The following is a 24,141-nucleotide window of genomic DNA, read 5'->3' as shown; positions in this document are numbered from 1 at the left end:
TCTGTTTAGATATATTTCTGAATCTTGGCCAAGATTTGTAGCCTGGTTTTGGAGTTCAGTGAACAATAAGTGAAAATCATGCATGAAAATTGTTTTTTAAGATGTTTTTCTAAATGTGGGAACAATATTTGCCAACAAATTATTCAGTCATTTCCAAGCAAGACTGAGCTTGATGAGGTAACCTTTCATGTAAAAAGAAACAAAGGACAATACCCATTCCTATTAGTCGGCCTGCTTTAACTTTAAAAATACTTTAAATTCTTCAAAATTAATTTAAAAAGAGTTCCTGTGAAACAGTGTTCACAAATGGCATCATTTCTTTGTAATGGGGCAATAGTGAAGAAGAGTTTATATTTATAAGCTTTTTGTTTAAATACATACAAATATGTACACATCTGTCAACTAACAAGCTCTTGAAAATGTTTGGGTTTTAACTGACAATGAGTTTTTGGAAGTGTGGATAATTACTGTGGGAATTATTATGGTAACATACACTTCATTTTGAAAATTTATTGTCTGGTAAAGTGATGGAAACCAGCTATCAAAATTTATACTGATGGTGTTGTTCTTTATAAATTAGCTGTTTTATTAATCATAGTTCAGTAGTTGAGGACAAGTGGAAAAGATGATGTGTTTCCCTGCAAAACTCTATAATTACAAGGTCTCTGAAGAACTAAGCAGGTTGAGATGTACTGTCTGAGTGAGCTGACTGTATCTCATAATGCCATTGGAATTATGAGATACATAATTCATAGTAATTTTGATTGTAAACCAGTGGGATAGGAAAGGACTACATTTCTCTCTGTGAAAACATTATTGTGAAAAGTATTATTCTAGCTTATTATTTCATATTCAACTACACTCATTGACTGGCTACAGTAAGTTTGGAACATTAATGAGATTAAGACCATCATCTTTAATTCAGAGAAAGCAGCAGGTAGTGTGAAAACATAGTCAAGTTGACATTAAAAGCTTTAAATGAATTTTTATCCTGATTTATTTATATGTAGATACCTGCAGTATCAGTCTACTTTTGAATCTGAACTACTCAAATGTTACTAAAGGCAACCTACATTTCCTTTGAATAGTAGGATTTTACATTTCCTGGTTCTCACTTCTTCAATATCTCTATTATTTACTTTCACCAAGAATTTTGAATATAAAATTTGCATCTCTAGGCATACTTGTTTTGACTCAAACCTTCAAAGATTCATATCACTGCATATGATTTGCATGGAGTTTGGTCTTCTAATTCTTCTTTGATGGAAGTGAGGAATATTTTTATATTCTGTGAATTTCTGTAAGATGGCCTTATATAAGGCTGAATTCAAATTGCGTTAGGACTTGGAGCATTGCAAATCGAGGTTTACACGCACCCAGATTTCAGTCTAATGTAGGATCCAACCCAGTCTGTGTACTTAGATAGGACTGGTGGGAAGTGCTCCCAGGACCCAGATTAGATGGCACTTTAATGATCATCATTAAGAAAGCATTTTTTTAGGAAATACCTTGTTGTTATTTAATACCAGAATTTTAGAGATTTTCAGATTTTCAAATTTTGTTTTGAGAACAATATGCTAATTTAAACATGTCTTAGTACTAAGAGCCTGAGGCTGTTTGCTTTTCCTTGCATTTGTATTCTTGACTTGTTGAGGCAAGCAGTGATCCAGAAATGTAAAGACAGGCTGTATAACCTATGAAAGCAGATGAACACAGGAAAATTGGCCAGATACAGCCTAAGATAAGTCACTGCATTTAAACTGTGCTTCTCGGATCAGCCTGAAGTACAAGTTAAGGCCTATTCTCAGCCAGCTACATGGACAAAATAGGATTCCTCTTGAATTGTAGTGCCTTTTACTGTTCCTTCCCTCTTCCAAATGTACTGATGCTGGAGATGTTTCTGCTTCAGATCACAGGCTCACAGTGTTTGTGCATCAGACCAGGGATTCATCATACAATCACTGAGGTTGGAAAAGACCTCAGTGGCTGGAAAAGACCTTTGGAGTCCAGCAGTAAGATCTTTGAGTCCAACTGTAGCCCTGCCAAATCCATCACTAAACTGTGTCCCCAAGTGCCACATCTGTATGCCTTAAATACCTCTAGGGATGGTGACTCCACACTTCCCTGAGCAGCCTGTTCCAATGCCTAACCACCCTTTCAGTGAACCAGTCTTACTGAACAGCCAACCTAACACTTTCTTGGCATAGCTTGAGGCCATTTCCTCTTGTCCTGTCCCTGGCTGCCTGGGAGAAGAGGACAATGCCCACCTGACTACAACCTCCTTTCAGGAAGAGAGCAATTCATTCTCCCCAAGCCTTGTTTTCTTGAGACTAAACAACCCCAGCTCTCTCAGCTTCCCCTCATCCTACCTGTGCTCCAGAGCCCTCACCAGCTCCACTGCCCTTCTCTGGGCACACTCCAGCACCTCAGTGTCTTTCTTCTCACACTTCTTTCTTCAGCTTCATAGAGCTAAATTTAAAATGTCAGGCAGCTCTCTGGCTACCAGTGCAAGCACTAGTGAGAGCACTGCAGGAACCTGCTGCATGTTTGGTTCAGTCAGTGCAATAGAGGTGTCTCTTCTGAGAAATCTCATAGCTATTACGTGTAAGAAACTGCATGGAAAAATAGCAACAAAGAATAGATAATAATAGTAAATTAAAAAAAAAAAAAAAAAAAAAGCTTTAAAAGAAAGATCTTTATGCTCATAATTCAAGTCCTTAGCCATCTGTTCTGTTCCTCCAGATTAGGAAGAGACTTCTGAGAACTCAGTTACCACAGAATTACTGCCCTCTTTTCTGCAGAACTTTAGCCAGTTAGGAGGACATTAGTATGATGGGGCAAGAGCAGTGGCTCACTAGTCTTTCCTCACCCCATGGGGAATTCATCTCAGGGTGCAGGACAGCCAGTCATACGTGTGCCAGAGCTCTGAAAGCAATATGCAGCATCTAATCAACAAAAGTTTGCCAGATTCTATTATCTGCATATTTCTGCTGACTTCTGACTATTCTGGTGCCTCTTCCATTTGCAAGTTGGCATTCAAGGCAAGTCAGCTTTTGCCTACAAATCCTGCCACACCTTTCTTTTGTCACCATTAGAAGCACACAGAAGTGTCCTGGTTTGCTTTGCCTTATAGCCAGTAGGCATCTACAACTGCCAGGTTAAACTTCCCCCTTTGTTGTACCTACTGGAGGTGTTTGGTGCAGGCTTCTAACTGAATGGATGTTGATATAGACCACAATTTTACACAGGATAGCGCCTTGAATCCCACTTTATACACCTTGGTAAGTTTGCCTGAGTTTGAGGTTTTCCTGTTTATTCAGTCTCCATTGAATGTACATCCTCATCAGATGGGGGAAAGAATTCCTTAGTAACTCTGCAGTTAAATATAATTCATGTGAATTGAGAAATTAGTGCACCAATACATGCTTCTAATATTCTTGAAAATCAGTAACCCACATGTTACACAGTCTTGCACCTTTCTTCTATGAGTCTCACATCATAGCAGAAAAAGCTGTTCTGCAAATATATAATAATGTCCCGAATTTTTCTTCTGCAAGATTCTTCTAATAATATTACAGCCAAGAGTTATTTTGTTTCTCTCTCTCTCTTTTTACTTTTTTTAATTTTTTTTTTAATTTATCAATACCAGTTCTTTAAGCAGTTTACTTTTGTGTGGCACTACAATTGCGAAGTCTGGTGTGTAGGCTAAAGCTAATTTCTGGAATTGCTGTCAGAGGAGGCAACAATATGGAAAACATAATGTCAGTTGTTCTGAATGTAAGCATTGCACCCTGGAACCCACTGAGATCTCAGCTGGTAGTCAGTATTTTTCCTGCCCTCAGCCTGTACTTTAGATTGTCCAGATGAAAACAGATGAGAACATCCAAATGAGATGGATGTCATGGATGGATGTTGCCCAGACAAGAACAGAACTAGTAGGAAGATTTAGGACTTAATAGTTTTAGGAGGACCTGGAGAAGGTTGAACACTTACATAGAGTCTGAGATCTTGGGTTTGCCTGTTAAATGTGAAAATGATGAATTATTAATGTTCTTGTTAACACTGAATAGCCAAACTGCATTAACTTCTTTAGAGCTTTATTGTAGTGATTAGGTAAAGTGTGGCCTTTAGAGTTTTAAAGGAGATGTATGGCAGTTACATAGTCTCCCCAGCTGAGTATCAGTGAACAACTCCATCATGTGCATGTAATTAGAATTGATAAAAATTCTTTCAGTTTTTATATGTTTATTTAAAAGAACTGGAATATTTTTTCAAATACAAACAGTTGCACTTCTTAAGAAGTACTTGTCTTTAGAATCTCTTTACAAATGGCTTTTTGTGTTTACATAGTGAGTATATTAATGCTTTTTTTATGTCCTGGGTCAAGTTGTCCTGAAATCAAATGAGGCAGATGTGCAGAACAAGAGGAATGAGGAATAAAATTTCCACTGAAGTGACTTAACTCTTAAAGAATGGGATTTTCCTCAGTAACTGTGCAGAGACATGCTTAATTTACCTTTTAATATGTACCTTTAAGATATGAAGAGCTCCCTTGGAATGGTCATCTGATTGTATTGCCTTAAATGTAGTGGGAGAGTACCAAAAGGAGGATTTAGTCCGCCAGATTTGTTTAGCTATCTTGCACCTGAATTTTAGGCACTCAGAAAGTATTCCTCAGTCTCCTCAAGCCACTAATTATTGATTTAGAGGACAAGGACCCTGGAAAGCTCCTACATGGAGCTCATGGCTTACCAAAGTTTGGCCCCTAAGTTCCCCCTAGGAAGAGTTGCTGCTTTTTCTTCAATTGTTTAGGCTTCAGGCACAGATTCAGGAGGTTTGTGTCATTAGGTATCTGCTATTTCAGTGGCTTCCCTTCAGCAGGGCATTATTTCTTCTGTGTTTTCAGAGCACTGAGCTGGGATGAATCTTTTTGCAGTGGCTTGGAGTAGCACTTTAATGGAAATATTCAATGTTAATTATCTGTGACGGCTCTGAAAATCAGGATGAGAATGTTATCTGGCTATGAGCCAGGTTGCATCCAGGCTGTTCTTCCACCTCCTTGTGTGATACCATTTAGAAAACCTCAATACTAAATTATCTATCTGTCCTGCTATATATAAAGCAACTGATATTCTTCTCTCCCAATGTATGTGTTTGCAGGAAGAGTGATAGGACTTTTTTTGCATTTTTGGCAGCAAACATAAGAGGTTGAGAATCATACCACGTACAGAAACCCTAGATACTAGATGTCTCTCTGGAACAGTCTTGTTTTAAAATCAAGTTCTAGAAGACAGCTTTTCCTTTCTTCAGTTTGTATAATGTTTCATTACATGTTCTGCTTTTGTGTTTCATGTTGTTATCACAACAAGTTTCTTGGCTGAAAAATCATTTATTCCGGGTAGTAAATGTTTCATTATATTTAACAATAGTGAGGTTTCTTTCAACATGAGGTATAATGGAGATAACACTGCCAAGAGAAGTCAAATTACTACTTCTACATTATAAGCTGGAATCGTTTCACTATTAGTGGAAAAATTAGCAGTTTTCAGAAAGTATGAATTTGATAAAAGGCACCTTTATGCCTCATCATCACTATATATGCAGATTTTCTTCTAGCAACTGTAACATAAATTTGCACATGCTAATACTACAAAAAAAGAAAAAAAAAGGATATTTGAAGTGCATTAAAATAATGCCCCTAAAATAAGGTGTAGATTATAGAGTCTATTTAGAAACTTCAGTTATGGGGAGATTTCATTCTCTTCAATGTTTCTCAAAAACACACTCTACTAATCTGTTTAGTCTGATGAGTATCAGATTCAGAGTCTCTTTGTGATTTATTTTCATAGAAACAGATGTTATCATTTGTGGTGGAATGGAGACATATTCTGGGCATTATGTAACCTCCTTTGGCATTAATTTACTCTACATGTTTTTCCTTCATTTTGCCGTAACATTGTAATTGTACCCAAATGGTTCTCAACATGTTTCCATAGATACTTGACATGTTCAGACTTTGTTCAATGTATGCCTTGGTCTCACAGATAGCTCTTGTTTTTAAACTCTGTGATCTACCACACTCATAGTTTTCAAATCATAATTGATACTGGTTATAACACAGCAGTTTTGTTCATGTATTTCAGTGCTGTCCACCAGCTCTTATTTTGTACCTTGTGATGAATTTTGTAACATCTCTGCTTGCTACTGAAGTGTTCACAGTTCCTTAGTTAACAGTGTTCCTTAGTGGGAACCCTCTCCACACCAACAAGTCTTGAGAGGAGTGGTAGGAGACTGAGGTGAAGGCTCCAGACCAGCCAAGAGAAAGAACAGATGATTTAGGAAAACTGTATGAGCATAAAGACCTAATGAGAAACAGTTAGATGCTGGAGCCTCCCTAAAGATAGTCTGGCCTGATGTGACACTTCTGTGTTTGCATTAGTTTGAGGTTCTCCTTCAGAAGTTGCTGCTCTGTTTGGGCCCTGCTAATTAGCTCCCAAGTTTTTTTAGTTAGATCATACCTGACCAGAAGATTGGTTGCAGCACTTGTAGGCAATTGATCGGAACATATTTTAAATCACTGGGAGCAGAGATGTACCTGAATCATTCTTTTGTGCTACCCCAATCTATTTCTACCTCCTGAGATGAAAAGGAAGGACCTGGCTGACATCAAGAACAGATACAAAGTATGCTCTGTACAAGCACAACAGCTCTTTGACTGTCTTTTGTGGAGGGCTTTTCCTCTTCCACAGACTTAGTTTCTTGCTGTTTCTTTAAAATCCTACTGGCCAACCTCAGCTGGCAGGGAAGGCAAAGGAGACAGATTTCTTTTGAAGTAAAGACAATTGTTACTTCAAAAGCAGGTCAGCGGATGGGCTTGGACTGGGAAACGACATTTTATCTGGATGTTTTTAGAGGCTTGAAAACCTCTGGGTTGCAGCTGGAATGTATGTAGGAAAGGGTATGCTCTATAAACCAGGTCAAACAGGCCGAACACCCCAAAAAGTGCAAGAGAACATCTTCCAATCTTCTGGAACCTGTGTTTTACAAGCCCTACTTAGGTAAATGTAGGAGCCTGTGCAGAGACTAGGCTAGGGAAGCTCTACACAGAAGCACGGGGCACCCCAGCCACTCAGTCTGATGGAGCAAATCTTTATCAGCCATTCCCACTAATTAACTGTAATTTTTTTGTCAATGGAAAAGTACAGGAAGTAAGAAATTATTAGCTTGTAGTCCCCATCCTCTCAATTTAATGTATAAAATTTCTAGTATGCAGACCTTACACAAGTGGAACAGATTACAGCTGCGTGACTTTCATATTTCTTTGCCTAGTATTGTTTATGATAATTTTCCCAAACTTAAAAAAAGAAATTCTAGAGAAGACGCAAGACATATTTTATCTTATTATTATATACCTATATATATGTTATCTTAAATAATTTTCAATAATTCCTTATTATGTCAAAAATGTAAAAATACATTCAAAAGTAGTAAACTATCATTTTTGTAATTTCTGAATGGAGATAGTTTGAAAATTTCAGTCTTTTGTAGATATCAAGTGGTGTCTACATGTCCAGAAAGAAAAATTATGAGCATTATCTTTATCAGCTCATGTTGCAAAGGAGACAAGAAGAAAAAGCATAATATAAAAAAAAAAGTCATTTATGAGTTTCTGTGTTTCTAAATCAGAAACTGACATTTTTTTTAAAAACATCGATAGTTTTGGTTTGTTCAGTTTTTGCTGCTAACCAAAGTCAATCTCAAATTTGGCACTCACCTTCAGGCTCTTCTTCAAAACAGCATTGGCCAAGTATATACAATAGACTAATGGTTGACTCATACCAACTTTTAATAGCAAAGAAAGTATTTTTCTCTGTGTTCATACACTTGAAAGGATGTTTCAGACTTTTTGTGTGTATATTCAAAAGCGGATATGCAAGGATAATGGCACTTTATCATTGCAATTTGACTCCTGCCAGGGCCACATTTGCAGTCGGCTAACAAAAGTGTTGATGTCAGTGCAGCTGTATCAGCTGACTTTTCAGCTATTCAGTTTTAGATTTCTGTCAATGTTTACCTGTAACAATATGCTCAGAAAAGTGAAAGCACTGGAAAGTTCTACTTCGAATTATGGCAGAGACAAGCATGAAGATTTACATGACTGTGGGTTTAAACCACAGCTGACAATTCTTTGCATGCAAGTGTATTGATAAAGATTAGGTTATGTGCAGGAGGATGCACATTTTTAGTACTTGAGCTCAACAGAACACATTATAGTAGCTGGGCATGGATGTCTGAAATTAATAGTTCATCGTTGTGATTTAACTGGAGAATAACAACAATATTTATTCCTTCTGCAGAATGGCATTAGTTCATGGCAGCATATTGATTTGTAGGACTTTTATCTAACTCTCCAAGCTCGAAAGATTTAGTATCTCTGACCTCTTCCTGTGGTTCATCATGGTTTGCAGCATTCATTTCTTGTAGCATCAGCCTTAAGTATATTGTAGGTAATAAAATGTATCATCAGGCTCATGATAAGTGAGGGCAAGTAGAACTAGAGTTGTGGGGTGTCACCTTCTGGGCTAGATATCCATGTCAGTTTCCTGTGACCATTGTAGGGGACTGGACTCACTGAGATGCTGCCTCATCTTTCCTGCCAGAAATGATTCCTGTATTCCTGCCAAAATTCTTTGAGCCTTTCAGCAAAATATTCCAGGAGGTTTGATGATGTTTAAGTAAACTTGCCAAAAGCTTTTGTTAACAAGTCCCTTGCAAATACTGCTTGCAGCTGCCTCAAAATTAGTGGTTTAGGCCACTTTAAGAGTAGCAATCAAAGGTATTACCAAAAGCAGATTTTAATATAAATTTGTGAAAGCATGACTTAAAAGAGTTTGATGGCGAGGTTCACTCTGTTAATACAGAGATGAAGCACACAGGGAAACTAGAATTATAATGAATATTGCATGACTTACACCAGGGCCAGGATAAGAGTGCATAGGGCAAGGGAGACTTCCCCATTGAGTCATGAGTTAGAGTGGACCCCCTTGCTTTCTAAACTTCTGATGGAACCTAACTGCAACTCAATCAAAGTGTCATCTGTCTTCATCAATGGGATATCTAAAGGATTTAATAAGGAAATCCTGCTGTTAGGTCAGAAGATTCAGAATGGACTCCCTTGCTTTCTAAACTTCAGATGCAGCTTAGGTGTGGCTGAGTCCAATCTTAGCCTCAAACCTGGGCAATGGTTTATGTCTGAAGGATTTAGCAGCACTCCGTAATTGATTAATTTAATATTTACAAAGTGATTAAATAGGATTAACCTTAATCAAAATAGTGATTCAGTTATCTGTAGGGTGTTTAAATCAATTCACGCGTGCATACACACCAACACAAATATGTGTGTGTGTATATTTATATATATGCACAGAGGTACTTGTTAGAAGTTCCACTTTGTTTCACTGGAGTCTCAGTAAATTACATTGAATGTCTTGGCATTTCTCAATGGGAGAGGCTTGACTATCAAGGACTGGGGGTGTCAGCCACAGCCAACTCATCAGCTTTTGGTGACAGTCCTCTGAGTACTGCAGCTTGACAGATTGCAAGCTCTGAGTGGCATCCCAGTCTGAGGGCCATGCTGGTACAGCCTGCCGTGGTCTGATAGAACTCAAAGGGCCTCAATTAGAGCCACTGTTTACAGGGTCACAAGATGACTGGCATGTTCTTCATTAGTCCATTTCCATCCTGACTCTAACCCAGGTTGATAATTACTGAAATTATTTAAAAGCCCAGTTTCACTGGGGTTATGATTCAGGTGGGTAATGTTTGAAGGCTATTAAGAGATGACTGATTATTTCTCATTGTCCTCCTTGGTCAGAGAGCACATGTCCCTGAAATGAACAGTGCCACTCTGCCTTACCCATGCAAGGGTTCCTGGTATGCTCAAGGGACATTTGACCACCCAACTCACTACACAAAAGCCAAGGCCTAATGAGAATTATTGAAATTGTACACCAGGATTGAGGAGGTATAGCAGACCCCAGGAAGGAATGCACCATCACAGAAGCCCTGTACTGAGGCTGCAGAGGACTGCCATCATTTTGGGCTCCTTCTCTTACAGAAAATCTGACTTTTCTAACTCTCTATATTATATAATTTTACTGGCACAATATAACAGCAAGAATAAACATTTAGTAGGTAATAGAAAACTTGGACAACAAAGTCCTGTCTCTGCACAACCAATGGAAAAAGGTAAACTTCATCAATGGGGTCACTTGGTGTGTTTGTACTGGATGTAGAATATGATGGCTGTCTTGAGGTGAGCTAACCTGCATGTTCAGAGGACTAGGCTGAGCATGGTTAAGGAAAGCTTCATAGGGCCTGATGTATTCATGTCCAGATAGTTTCTGAATTACCCCATGTGAAGACGGTGTCACGCCATACTCTGCAGAGAAGGCTTGCAGTGACCACTTAGTGGCTGCAGTGAGACAAGTCTCAGTTCAGAGCTCTGCTAGAGGACACAGAGCAACCCAGTCTAAAGAGGATTAGGAAGTAATTTTCCATGAAGACAGTAATTTTCCATCCACTATTGACCCTTGTTAGCAAAGAGCTGATCGAGTGGAATATGGGGCCAAATTGTTCCCGTGTGCCTAATGAAGGGGGTTGTGCCCTGGGGCCCTGGTGCATGTCCAAGAGGTCTTACATTCATAGATTTATTGAATCATAGAATGGTTTGGCTCAGCAAGGACCTTTAAAAATCGCTTAGTCCAATACTCCTGCCAGGGGCAGGGATATTCAATGTATCAGGTTGTTCAAAGGCCCATTTTGAACACTTCCAGGGATGGTGCATCCGCAGCTTCACCGGGAAACCTGTTCCAGTGTCTCAGCAGCCTCACCATAAGAAATGTTATCATCATCTTATGTTTCATCGAAGCCTATCCTTTTTCAGTTTAAAACCATTACCCCTTGCCCTGTGGCTATTGGCACTGGTAATAATTGCCTTTTTTACAAGTCTCTTTTACATATGGAAAGCACAATAAGGTGCTCCCTGCAGCATTCTCTTTTCCAGGCTGAACAACTTCATTTATTCCAGCAGAGCCATTTGGCCTTGTGTTGCTTAATATACACCCTTCCTGCCACCGTGTATATAGTTGTGGCAGTTGCTAAGCATGTGAGGGATGAGGAAATGCTAAAATAGCAATGCTTTTCAAACAATAGAAATTAAATAAAAAATAGTAGTGCTTATAGCACAGTATGGGACTACTTGCTATTTTTATCCTGATCATGCTTTTGTACTGCTGTTCCTTGTACATGCATTTGTACATCACCCAGTTTCACAGTTAAATTAAAAAGGATGAAGAACAACAGACACATGTAAAGGGATTTGGAGTTACAGATTGCAGAGCCAACAAACCCTTCAGATCTGCAGTGCAGTACTTTGTACTGTATTATAGCACACTGGGTTTCAAAGCAATTCATACTCATTAGCAGAGAAAGTTAAATGTTTGTTTCAGCCTGATTATGAAGAAAATGTGTAATTTCAGCACCTAGTAGGTGTACTACCTACCTTTGTTAGATTATCATGTTTTACACTTGGTTCGTACTAATCCTTTTCAGGTTTTATCAAAATGGAAGTCACAGCCATAATTTTCATTCTTCCCCTTATAAACTGGATGTTATGAAAAGACAATGAAGAAATTCTGGGAGATAAAACCTGATCTGATACTTAATCCTTTATTGTTCAGGATTTGGGCTAAATACATGAAAAAAAGCCAATTCAGTTACTAATTCCTCTAACACCAGTGAAGGCATAACTATCAGTAACTCCAAAGTAACAACATTGTCAGGACTTCCCTGATTCCACTTTGTTACAAATCTATTCACATTACTGCTGAAAGTGATGTTTTTTAAAATAATATGCTTTAAACAACATATAAAGGCCACTGCCACCTCTCCTCACCCCTCATCAGAATCCCATTTTGCCAGTTAAAGTGCTATCCCAAGAGACAGTCTTTGGTGACAGTGCCAGCATTGACAGTTGTCTCAGACCTTACACAGCAGAAGGCCTTCTAATGGCTTAGAAAAGTGTCAGCATATTAGCTTCCCATTTTCAGGAGGTATTTTAACAAGTCAATACTGGGGCTGTTTTGAAACTGATTTCTTTCAAAATCATAACAGAATAAATCACTTTCCACAAATGCCAAGAAAGCACATGAGTCTGTGCCTGCTGTAAAACTAAAATCTGAAATTTTAGCTAAAATTAATTAAGCAGTCACCTGTTCCTTTTTCCTCTTTCTCTCAAGAAAAAGTTAAAAACTAAAAAAGTAGCAAACTCGCATGACCTTTAAAACTAGCAAGGCTTAGTGCTTGTACTCCAAAATGAAAGGTTCAGGGTAACTAAGCAGGAATCAGCTATATAACAGACAGTACTCTGGCTAGAAGGAATAGAGTAGAAATACTTAAATTAGAGTGTTCTTTCCCAGTAGAGTAGATAGGATTGCATTTTATCACACAACATGTCCTTGTAGTTCTAGGTTTAGTGATGAATGGTGAAAATTCCTCTCAGTTAGGGATCTTTGTCCAGCTATGATGGGAAGCAGTATACAGAGTTTGTCCATGTTGGAAAAAAGGAACAAGGGGAAGCTATGTGAGGGTGCATCAGAGGGTGGCACATGAGGGAGAACATTCAGGAGCCATTCCAAGCAGTTGTCCTGCATCCAGACTTGTTCTCATTTTTTCTCTTCCCCTTTAAATGATTCCTTTTCACACAGTATGGGCACTGGCCCTCTTTCCTTCTTGGGATCATATGTGACTTAGAGCATGGAGGGAGAGAAAGGAGAATGTGTGAAGCTCCTGTTTGCCCTGCTTAGTCAAGCCTGACAACAACATGTTTCCCTCTGGATCTTAAAAGTGGGTCTTGGTAACTCAGACCAGGTTCTGAGTCACTGGGAAATGGCATCTTGGCAACCTGCGCTGATTTTTTCCAGAGTAACTCAAGAGTTCCTGAGGGCCTTCCAAAGACACTCCTGTAACAGGTATTCCTGTTACAAATCAAACCAGATTTATCAGAAGCATCTCAGTCTGTGCAATTTTTTTTATTAAAAGTCTTGTGGTTTTTTTGTTTGTTTGTTTGTTTTCAGAAATGAGAAGAAATATATAAGCAGATACTGGAAAGAAGTGAAAGTCGGAGACTTTGTGCAGCTTCGCTGTAATGAAATTATACCTGCTGACATATTGCTGCTCTCCTCAAGTGATCCCGATGGGTTGTGCCACATAGAAACAGCCAACCTGGATGGTGAAACTAACTTAAAACAAAGACAGGTCGTGAGGAGGTTCTTAGAACTGGTAAGTCTCCATTCCTAACTCTCATTTAAGATAAGTATTCCATTTGAGTAAGTAGCTGGTTACCAGTACACTCCACACAAGCTAAATCTGCTTGATCTAACAGTGCTAATGAACTATTGTTATGGTTGTCATTAAAATGCTAGCACTTGCCAACAACTGACCTCATAGTAGTATCAGAAGTTTTACCATCATTTTTCCCTGAATCTGAATAGGAATTATTCGGGGCAATTGTGTGTGGTTGGAAAATGTTGGAGGATTTTAATGGCTTCTATTGTAGCTTGATTCTTGAAAACACATTTTAACTGGCCAAGAAGATACTCAAATATAAACATGTACTTTTCTTGCCTGCAAACCAGATCAGTTTCAATTAGAAATCTGCCTCAAACTCTGTGTTGCAGAATATCCCCCCAGCACTTGGAACATTCAAGCTTGTAAGATTTAAAGGGACAGCGAACATTTGTTCTGGGGGTATCTGTGCTCAAAAACTGTATTACTGCTCTCTCACTGTGCTTATCTCTCTCCAGCAGCACTATTTTGAAACAAAACATAATCCAGATCAGTTACTGTCAGCAGAATTAGAGGAAACTACCTGAAGTTTTACTTGTTTTAATGATCTTATTGAAATAGTATTTATTTGTATGCCCTCCTCTCCCATCTCTCTTGCCAGCTAATTCCAACTTCCTGTATTTGTCAGGAAAAAAAATAAATTATTTTTTAGAACTCAACTGCATCAGTTCTCCTAGTAGCACTTCTAATTTGAGGGATTTTGCAAACAATGGGCGCTGTTGTCCTTACTACTGTCATCAAAGATAACTGCAGAAGCCTGTGGTTGTATTGAGAAAGATCAGGATCAATGAAGTTATTATCCAAACAACAGGATAAAAGTCAATGTGCCTTCCAAATAATTGTTTATGGTAGGTAGACCTTTTCTCTAAATAGCTTGTAAAAATGTGAGACAAGGACTTGTTTAATGATCAGTGATTTCCACACAGAATTTAGACATGATATGGCACCTACCACCATGGCAACAAGCACAATCGGCTACAGGACAAATGTTTCAAAAACTCTTATTGTTTCAAAGTTCATTGAATTGCTGCACAAGCCTCCCATCCTGTTCCTGCTGAGAGGAAATCTCTCCCAGTGGATAGAGCTTCAGGGAGGTGCTCAGATGATGTATCACAGTTTTCTGCCAACACAGACTTCTTACATGACTTCAGGTGCATTATGTAGGACGAGAACTGTAGATTTCATTTAGGTAACCGAACATTGATGTGTTTTTTGCATTTCTAGGCACAGTTATAAGCTAAGGGCACATTCCAGCTCTGTCTCAAAAGGCACCATGTCCTCCACTCATCCACAGCAGATGGTTGGATTTCTGTGGTCAGAGACAACTGGACACATATCATTAGGTGCTGGTAAACATGGTGAAAGGAATTGATATGTCCAACTACAAATTATCAGAAAACTGGCTTTCAAGACCCTTGCTACCCAAAGGAGTCCCTTATACTGTCTTGGGATCCCCAGCTCCCTGGCAACTGGGTAGTGATTCAGCATTCCTGGAAGGTGTCAGGCTGAGAGGACACCTGCCAGCCCTACAGACTGCCCTGCTCCTGTGAGCTGTGGCACCTAGATTTGTGCCTTAGCCCATCAGTTGCCGAGTCACTTCTGTGTCTTCAAACAGTGATCCCGTGCATGCATTAACACAGCAGGAAAACCAGGAGGGAGTACCCCAGCAACACTTTGTTTGGCATACTCAAGGAGGTTTAAATTGCTGATCCAGACCAAGCAGCTGAAGACTTCACCTCTGGCATTTGTACAGTTTGGCAAGACCTGTAACCTTTAGACTGTTGTGTAAAAGTGAGTGGCAGTGCCATTTCCTCCTCAAAGCAGTTAAAGATTATCAAAGACTGAATTTGGCCTCATTGAGGAAGAAGGCTGAGGAAATGGTTCCTGCCTAGGGAAGCATAGCTAGCTCTATTATAGCCAAGCACATCACAGTATATGCAGTATGGCTAACTCAGCATGCCCTGCTTTACTGAGGAAATCAGATATCATGTAGATACTTGCCGTCAGCTTTGTAGACACCTAGCATACTTTGGATTTCCATATCTTAGTTCTCTGTATCATAAGATGATTACAGAACTTTCCTATCTCATAAGTGTGCTCAGAAAAATGTGGATAAATATTTTTTTTTAAAATAAATTTCAGATCACAAGGTGCCAAGCTACAATAGCTGTGAGGTCCATAGTAAATTGTCAGGGGTTAAACGGAGGTCAGTGACAAAAAGCTCATTCATTCCAATGAAAACAGGACTGGTCCTCAAGGAGTCAAGTATTGAAAGAGAACTTGTAAGAAAACCACATGTGATTACCTCCTCTCTCTTAAAATAGCTGAGAAAGCAGGAAATATCCAAGCCTGGGTTCCAACATCAACTAAGTTGTAGGCAAAGTGCACACTTGCAAGTAAGAAGTCTTCAGCAGCTGCAGCATCGCAGAACCTCTCTGTAACAGCACCCCATACGTTATCCAGGAGAATACTTGCCATCCTCATTAAAATCCTGGCCAAAAGCTCTCTAAGCATACTGTCAATTCATGCAGCAGCATTAGCTTTCACACTTCATACTAGCAGGGATAGGCTCTTACTGATTCTTGAAGGTATTGCCTTGCTGAGAGGCACTCAGCAGCAGGATAGAGGGAGGTGCTTGGAAAATGTTGGATGAATAGTAGTACCACAGCCTGGTAGCATGGAATAAGAAGGTGATGCCTGTCTGTTGGACTGAAGTTCAGTTCATATACGGATATATGTTAATCAGTTCCTATATGGATATATCTTAAGTTGCCACAACTGGAGAGAATCTATTGTTAGATCCCATAAAATACTTCAGATAACCAAAATTTTCTTGCACCTAGTGCTAACCCTCCTTTTGCCAAGCCTCAAAGAAGCTTATTCCCAAGTCTCTTACAAGACCTGCATCCCAACCTGTTCATGCATTGTCTGAGAATGCTTTTATATTTTTATGTTGACACTCTGCTCAGGAGAACAAGTCTCAGTTATGTTTATAGCTGTTCGGTTCTGTGTCATTCTGCAGCCCTGTTGTTCAAGAAGGAAAACAAACAAATAAATTATGTAGTCCTGACCCTCTCTTTCCCACACTGCTAAACACTTTCCCCCCCCTCCTTTACAGAATGACGTGCCTCGTCATGTGGCTTATCACAGGACAAAAAACAGATTTTTTGGAAGCTTCTTTTCAAAGTATCAGCTGTTAACAGCTGTCTTCGAATAATGTCTCTGTATCAGTATCTCAAGTTTTTAAAAGAAACTTTTACAAAGGTTGGCTTGCTTCATATATGAGATAACTGATAACTTTGGAGCACATGCCTGTGAGGCAGGTCAAAGAAGGATAGCTATTTCTATACCTGTCACTCAGCTGGGCATGGGAATGGAGTGGGGGTGGCAGCAGGAACTGTTGTCTTAAGCTACTGTTATGCTTTCTTGATTCTGTTCCTGCCCTGTGTGCACCCACACAATTTACAGCCCCGCAGGTCTGTGCTGAGCTCTCAGAGTTGCCAATTTGGGGTCACTGAAGTGACGTGTGCACTGGGCAGTCCTCTTGCAGCCACTACATTTTCTCCAAAGGCCAGCAAGGCCAGCACTGTTTTGTTGGGTACAGCTGTCTTCTGGAAAGGCCACTGTTCCTCCAGCATCCTCTGAAGGACCTTTGTGTATTTCTTTTCAGCAGTAACAGCATATAAGGCCGTAGTCTCAGAGAGGAAAAGGCCTTACAGTCTTCCTCTTCCAAACCTTTGTTCAGAAAAACAGCATTCTGATACCTTTTTAGCCTCTTGAAGAAGCAATAAGAAATTATAGAAGCTGTTCTGTATCCTTGTCTCCAGTGCTTTGCAGGCATTATTTTACTCTGAACATATGCTCAGAAGGTCCAGGATCAGCATTTGTGGGCTTGGATTGCATCTCTCCACTTGTGAATTCCAGGAAACTGTTTTCCTTTATAGTGCTAGTGACCATAAATGCTGCTTATTTTAGTGCTGCTTTGAATTGTCTGAGTAATTTATAGTAGACTGGGAACATACTGCTCGTTAGCTTTGCATGTTTGTTAATGAACGCGATTTGTCAGACATAAACCTGCACTTTGTGTACGTGATTCTACACCTTATCAATGCACAAGCTGTGAGAAGAGTCACTGATCCATTCCTCTGGCTTCCATGTCTGAAGATAACAGTTTGAATTATACCTTGTTGTTGTAGACTCAGAATAGTCAAGAAAAAAGAAAATTATTCAGTGAGTAGTTTAAAAAAAAAACAAAACAGAAAACAGGAGATTTTACAAAGACCTTGACATTTTTTCCTCCAAGACTTTAAATACTGTGTTCTTGTTATTCTGCTACTACAGCAACAGGACGTGTTAGAACTGTTTAAAATAGCCAGAAACATACTTCTGCTTGCTGTGTCTTTAAAACGAACAGTATAGTGGACTGTTTTTACCCTGAAATACAGATCAGGTTCATGTGTGCAGCATGACTCGCTGGCAAGTGCAGCTAGGAGAAAGCACTGTGCTAAATCCCACTGTTTCTGGTCCAACAGTGTTAGTTGGGACCAGTAAACATCTCTTGGGAAAAAAAAAAAACAAAAACAGCAAACCAAACCAACTCTTCATAGGTATTCTGCCCATTTCCTTCTAGTTTCAAGCCCACCCTCACTGCTGCCAGGTCACAGCAGCCATTTCTGGTGCACTGGATCTAATAGGAGACACAGTAGGCAGGAGGAATCAATGTGTTTTCTGTGCTACTCTGCAAGCTGCTGTGCCACCACACCCTCTGCAGTTGCTTATGGAATGTTTTCCATCCATCTGAGACGTCATGTCAGCCGCTCTTCAGAGAGTGAACAAGCAGATACAGCTCGGGCTGCAAGAGCTCAAAACTCCCTTTCAGATTTCATAAACTTGATTTAGGATATTTTGATAGTATGAATCTAGACTCAGGAAAAACATTTACGTTTCCATGCTCCACTGTTTTCACTCAGTATGCCTTTTAACAAAATCCACAAAGACTCACTGTGGATTCTGGAGCAGCTTATGCTTTATTAACCACTGCCCCCGTCCTGGATGTTTATGTGGAAAGAGTCAGTTCAGCTGAAAGCTAAGCTAAATGTAGCAGCTGCCATCCCCTGTGAGAAGGTGCATGTATCCCTGTGGGGGCTGGTGGGGGTAGGAGATGCATTTTTTCTTTCTCATTTTCTCCTAAGAGTAGAACTTCATTCAAAACAAACTTATTACTAGCATGATTAAACAGGTTTAGATAAGCCTGGCAAATTACTTTGTGACTGCTTATTTATTTCATCTGAAAAGCAGGTCTGAATTTGGTGTCTGCCTGTTTGGGAGGTTCATTTGCATGCAGACTAGCACCAAATTAACTGATGAATCTGATTTCCTCACAAGTCAGTTTGTGAGCACTTGTGGAATATGTATAAATGCAGAGCTTATGCTTAATGCAGGCATATTTTTTCTTCAGTCCCAGCCAGGAAGTTATGCTAAATTGACACATACAGCTTTCATTCCAGCCCTTCCTGGTCCTGCACTGTCCTGCACTGAAATACATTGGGTACAGCTGGACTTAGAGAAACAGTCCCACCGCTCCCTGTTCCAAGCATTAAGTCATTTATACCATTTATATTTTCCCCTGTGAGTCCCAGGCAGAAGCTGGCCCAGAAGAGAAGATTGTTTTCTAGAAGGGCTGCACTATAAGCCTGACTTGGTGGCTCCAGGCTGCTCTGTGTATGAGATACTTTGGCAAGGACAGCTCATGCTGATTGAGTGTAAACAACTCACAGAGAAGCCTTGGTATCTCAGTGTAGATGTTGCTTTTGAATACAGTTTTTACTCACTCAAAAAAAAATTAAAAAAGAAAAAAAATAAAGAGAAAATAAAGCAGTTTTCAAATGTTAGTTTAGCCAAAACTGAGCTAAGATTTCTTATGCATCAATCTGCATTGTCTAAACTAGCCCAGCTTGAGAGAAGAGGTGAAGTTAAACCAGCTCAACTTCTAGGCAGACTGGTTTTCAACTTACCTGTTGATATGAGCTTCTTACCTCAAAGAGTCTGAATGGGTCTTCTAAAGCAAGACAAGAGAGGTATAGCCATATTCTCCCTGTTGTTTCTTGTCTTACTAGTAGTCAGGCAATCATCCACCTGCAATTAGTAGGAATAGTACACCATTATAATCAAGTAGATGGGAATTATTCAGCACACTCACAGTTATTTGACTCAGTTTTGTTTTGACTGTGAGTACTTCGATAAGGTAGAATCAGGCCACAGTGAGAGAAACTGCCTCTCTAGCATCTTTTGGGGGTTATCCCTTCTGCATTTCTTTTTTGCAGTATTTTGAGAAGGTTCAGAAGTTTGTGAAAATTGGCTTGAAAATTCCAGATATGCACATGTTAAAACATCAGATTAGTGCTCCGTCCCACAGGTGTTGCCAAAATTAATTTTCCCAAGTGAAAATAAAGTTTAAAAAAATTAACCAAACAAGCAAAAGTAAACAACAGTTTTCGCTATGCACTACCAGAATATTAAATTAAAACCTATTGTTTTTTAGTTTTACAGTTTAGCTGAAGATTTTAGAGAAAAAAGTCTTATGTTTGTCAGTGCAAAATGCAAGCATGTCACACCCTGTGAAGGACTTTTGTCTGAGGTAATGCCTAGAACATTCAGTAGGTTTCTTTGACGGGGCGGATTGTTATGAAAATCTCTACACCTTTATTGTTGTGTCTGTTTTTGGATAGTATCTTGTTCAGAGATGACTTATGTGGAAACTGTGGACATGTCTAGTTAAAGAGGAAGCAACTGCTGTCTCTCTAACAGAGAAACAAACATATAACAGATGCATGCAGAGAATGACCCAAGTCGGTGCTGTGGCAAATTCTGTCTGAGCTAAACGTGCTAAAGGAAGGTTGAGAACAATTTGTCACTCCACACCTAACCATGCCACTTAGTCAGCAGTCCCACACTGGGAGGTATGGGGAAATAAAAAAAACTCAAGAATGATGGTTCGCTTCCTCCTTGGTCAGCTTTGGGCATGGTTATCATCTCCTTCTAGTTTCCATTGTGCAGGTGTCCAGGCCACAAGTTTGCATTTTGAGAGAGCTTCATTAGAGAGACAAAGACTTTGAATAATTGTAAGAGAAAATTTTTGATATAGTAATAAAAGCAATGGCAGGGGGGAGAGCAGAGGAAGAGTCCTGAGAGTCTGAAGAGTGTTGAGTAGTTGACTTTTGCCATTGGCATTAGTTGTTTGGTTTTGTGTTTAAATGTAGGTTAAAGGGGCTAAATTGATGAATGTGAGTGTCGTGGCTGTGAAGGACCTCTCATCTCTAAGGTAATCCTTCCAGCACTGGTAAATCCATGTAAGGAAATGTACTATGCCAGTGCTTGTGCTGCATCAAAGCTCTGTAGAGGCAGGAAATTTCATTCTCTGTATCAATAACCAAGAATTTTTTGGGTTTTGCTGTTTGTCTGAAAAAGTATTAGAAAACAAAAGAGCGTTTCAGGTCCACAGAGAAAATAAAATGCTATACTGCTCTCCTGTTACAGAAAAGTAAACATTTACATTTAAATTAAGTTATGAAGATATTTCCTTTTTTTTTTTTTCTTGACTTTTCTGATATAGCCTAATTCAGTTTTACTGAATAAATGTTTATTTCTAGAACTGTTTCTTCCTTAGCCATTCATTGGCCTGAGAACAGGAAATACCTGGAATATGTGTTCTTGGAAATGCATTTTTATAATATAACACTGAGAACTCACAATTTTCAAGCCGGAAACATGTCATATTATACTGGTCTCTGAAACCACAACCCCAGATGGCAGTATTGGTGGTTAGGAAAGGATGGAAAGACCTTCTTTTCCAGAGCAGAAGAGTTCACAGTATTAAGCCATATATAACCCAAATTACATTGGTATGGTCTCACTTTCCTTTGAAAGTTACGAGGTGGAGAAGGGATCTGCTTTTCTGCCAGAAAAGGCAGAGTGTTGTAATGCATTTAGAAAAATGGTATGACCTGAGACTGCACATGAAATGTAGAATGTAAGCTTCTCCCCTCTTATCTCTCCCGAGTTCCCCTTATTGGCTGTGTGAATGTAAACCACCCTCTTCCCCCTGCCTTCAAAAAGACGGTGTTATCAATATTCTTCCTCTTTTTCTTCTGCTCTCCTTCTCCACAGGATCCCAAGAACAAGAATAAAGCTGAACTTCCATCTCAGCAAGGGAAAGAGCCTTTTTAGTTCCTCTGTTCCATGCTATACTATCTCCCCTGTTTCCCTGGCTGTAGCTGGGCAGACAGTGGTAACAGATAAACAGGGACTTAGAAATCATAGCATCAGAGAAACAGTATGAGGAACTCCTGTATTTATTTCAGCATCAAGGATGTGAACTCTCACTCCACTTCTCTTTTCTTCACCTGTTGCTACCCTCCAAGTCTTTTACACAGTTTAGTGGTGATAAGCCGTGGCAGTCATTAGAAATTTGCATTGAAATGTTACTTACATGGGAAGTGGCTGGCTGTATGTCTCAAAACTGCTATTTCAATGAAATCATGAACATTTCTGTTCATTGGTTATACTTGGGTTCATACTTTCAAGCTGTGCTATGACTCTGTGATGGTCAGCTCCTTTCCATGTGTGTGCTCATGAGACAGAGAGCTGTGGTTGTCCTGCAAGTACATGACTGGACAAGATACTGTTCTCTACACAGCACTATAATGCTTACACTTCCATTTCGTGTTGAATTAAAAATATCAGTAGTGCATGGAGTTTTATACCAGTGCTAATATCCTAATTCAGCTTTCTTGATGGTACAGAAAATAGACTGGTTTACATCAAAGCAGGGAACACAACCTTTTAGCTTCCAAGAGAAAGAGAATTTAATTAATATGCAACATGTTCAGAAATGCATGTAAGATTCCTTAAGCATTTTGCCTTCCTCTAATTAGCTTTTCCAAGCTTCTCTACTTACTATATTTCTGATATGACTTAATACCAGATTAAAAAGTATACTTCAGATGACCTCATATACCTGTATAGAAATGTGGCCTGTATGGCTGAGATCATGGGGATCTGACTTACAGGCTGCTGCATTGTAATAGGGAGGGGTAAAAATGACTTTGTCCTGCTATTAGCTGCAGGCAGGTGGGTCATGTCAGCTACTAAAAAACAAAAAGCAGTGAACTATCTCCTGGTACTTCATAGGAAGTTTGTGATCTTTAGGTTACATAACTGATAATGGCATGGAAGAAAAATGAAACAAACTATTTCATCAATTGATGTTCTCCTTGTTGGTCTTTTATCTGACATTTGTTCTCATTGGTTGCCCTTCAACATCTCACTTTTTTGAATGCTTATAATAATGAATATATGCATAAGAATCATATAATCATTTGAGTTCTAAGGGAACCTTTAAAGACCATTTAATCTAACATTCCTGCCAAAGGCAGGGACATCTTTCATTAGATCAGTGTTCTCAAAGCCCTATTTAACTTGAATCTGAACACTTTAGTGATGGGATACCACAGCTTCTCTAGGCAATCTATTCCAGTATCTTACCATCATTTCAGTAAAAAATGTATATTTTTGTCTAATCTAAATCTGCTCTCAGTTTAAAAATGTTGCCCCTTGCCCTCTCACTGCAAGCCTTGGTAAAATGTCTCTCTCAGTCTCTCTTATAAACTGTTTTTAAATATTGAAAGGTCTCAATGAGCTTTCCCTGGAGCCTTCTCCAAGCTCAACCACAACTTTCTCAACCTTCCTTCATAGGAGAAGTGTTCCAACCCTTGGATCCTTTTTGTGGCTCTTCTCTGAAACCACTCTTAGCTGTTACATGTCTTACTTATTCCAAAGCTGACACAGCACTCCAGGTGGGGTCTCATTGAGAGTGGAAGAATTGCCTCCCTCAGCTTGCTGGCACACTTTTTTGATGCATCCCAGGATACAGCTGGCTTTCTTGGTTGCCAGCACACAATTCCAGCTCATGTCCAATTTTTCATCCATTGGTATCTCCAGTGCTACTCCCCAGGGCTGCTGCTGTCAATCCATTCATCCCCCAGTCTGTGTTGATATTGGTCATTGCCCCAACATGCACATGGCCTTGTTGAACTTAATGAAGTTTGAATATACCCACCTCTCAATCCTGTTAAGGTCTCTCTGGATGGCATCCCTTCCCTCCAGCATGTCAAGCACACCACACAGCTTGGTGTCATCTGCAAACTTCTGAGAGTGCCTTCAATCCCACTGTATGTGTCACTGATGAATAGTACTGGTCCTCAGTACAAACCCTTGAGGGTCACCATTCGTTACTGGTTTCCCCAAACCATTGACTGTAACTCTTTGGATGTGGCCATCCAGCCAATTCCTTACCCATCTAACAGGCCAAATAAAAGCAGAAGACTGTATCAAAGCAGGAGTCCAAGTCGTTGACTTCTGCACAGAGAGTAAGATAGGTGATAAGGAAAGCCTGCACAAGAGTAACAGATTCTGCTGTGCTGTCCTGTGACCTAATTCAACACCTATATATTCATGTATGTTTGATTTCCACACGTACCTGAACAAAGCATACAGTCTAGACTGTGCAGGAACTTTGTAGCCATTGTACTTGCCTGAAGTATGAGGCTGTCTAGAGGGCTAAAAAGGGAAGCAAACCTCAGTCTCTGCCATAACAATACATTTTTTTTCCACTCAGCTCATTTGCCAGTTTTGGAGCTGACAAGGCCATTATGAGTTTCCTTTCATAAGATTCAT

General features: G+C 39.5%; 1 protein-coding gene across 1 annotated transcript in view; it reads left to right on the top strand.

Annotated features, from left to right (window-relative positions):
• The window catches only part of ATP10A (ATPase phospholipid transporting 10A (putative)), a 110,640-nt gene that overhangs the window by 30,085 nt on the left and 56,414 nt on the right, over positions 1–24,141 (top strand). Inside the window, exon 2 of the mRNA XM_058828620.1 lies at positions 13,137–13,341. Coding sequence (XP_058684603.1) covers positions 13,137–13,341 — 205 coding nt within the window. The remainder of the gene's footprint in view (positions 1–13,136; positions 13,342–24,141) is intronic.

Source organism: Poecile atricapillus, chromosome 1 (assembly GCF_030490865.1).
Source record: "Poecile atricapillus isolate bPoeAtr1 chromosome 1, bPoeAtr1.hap1, whole genome shotgun sequence".
NCBI lineage: Eukaryota > Metazoa > Chordata > Aves > Passeriformes > Paridae > Poecile > Poecile atricapillus.
Note: the sequence above shows the minus strand (reverse complement) of the source record. Positions and strands in the feature narration are given on the sequence as shown.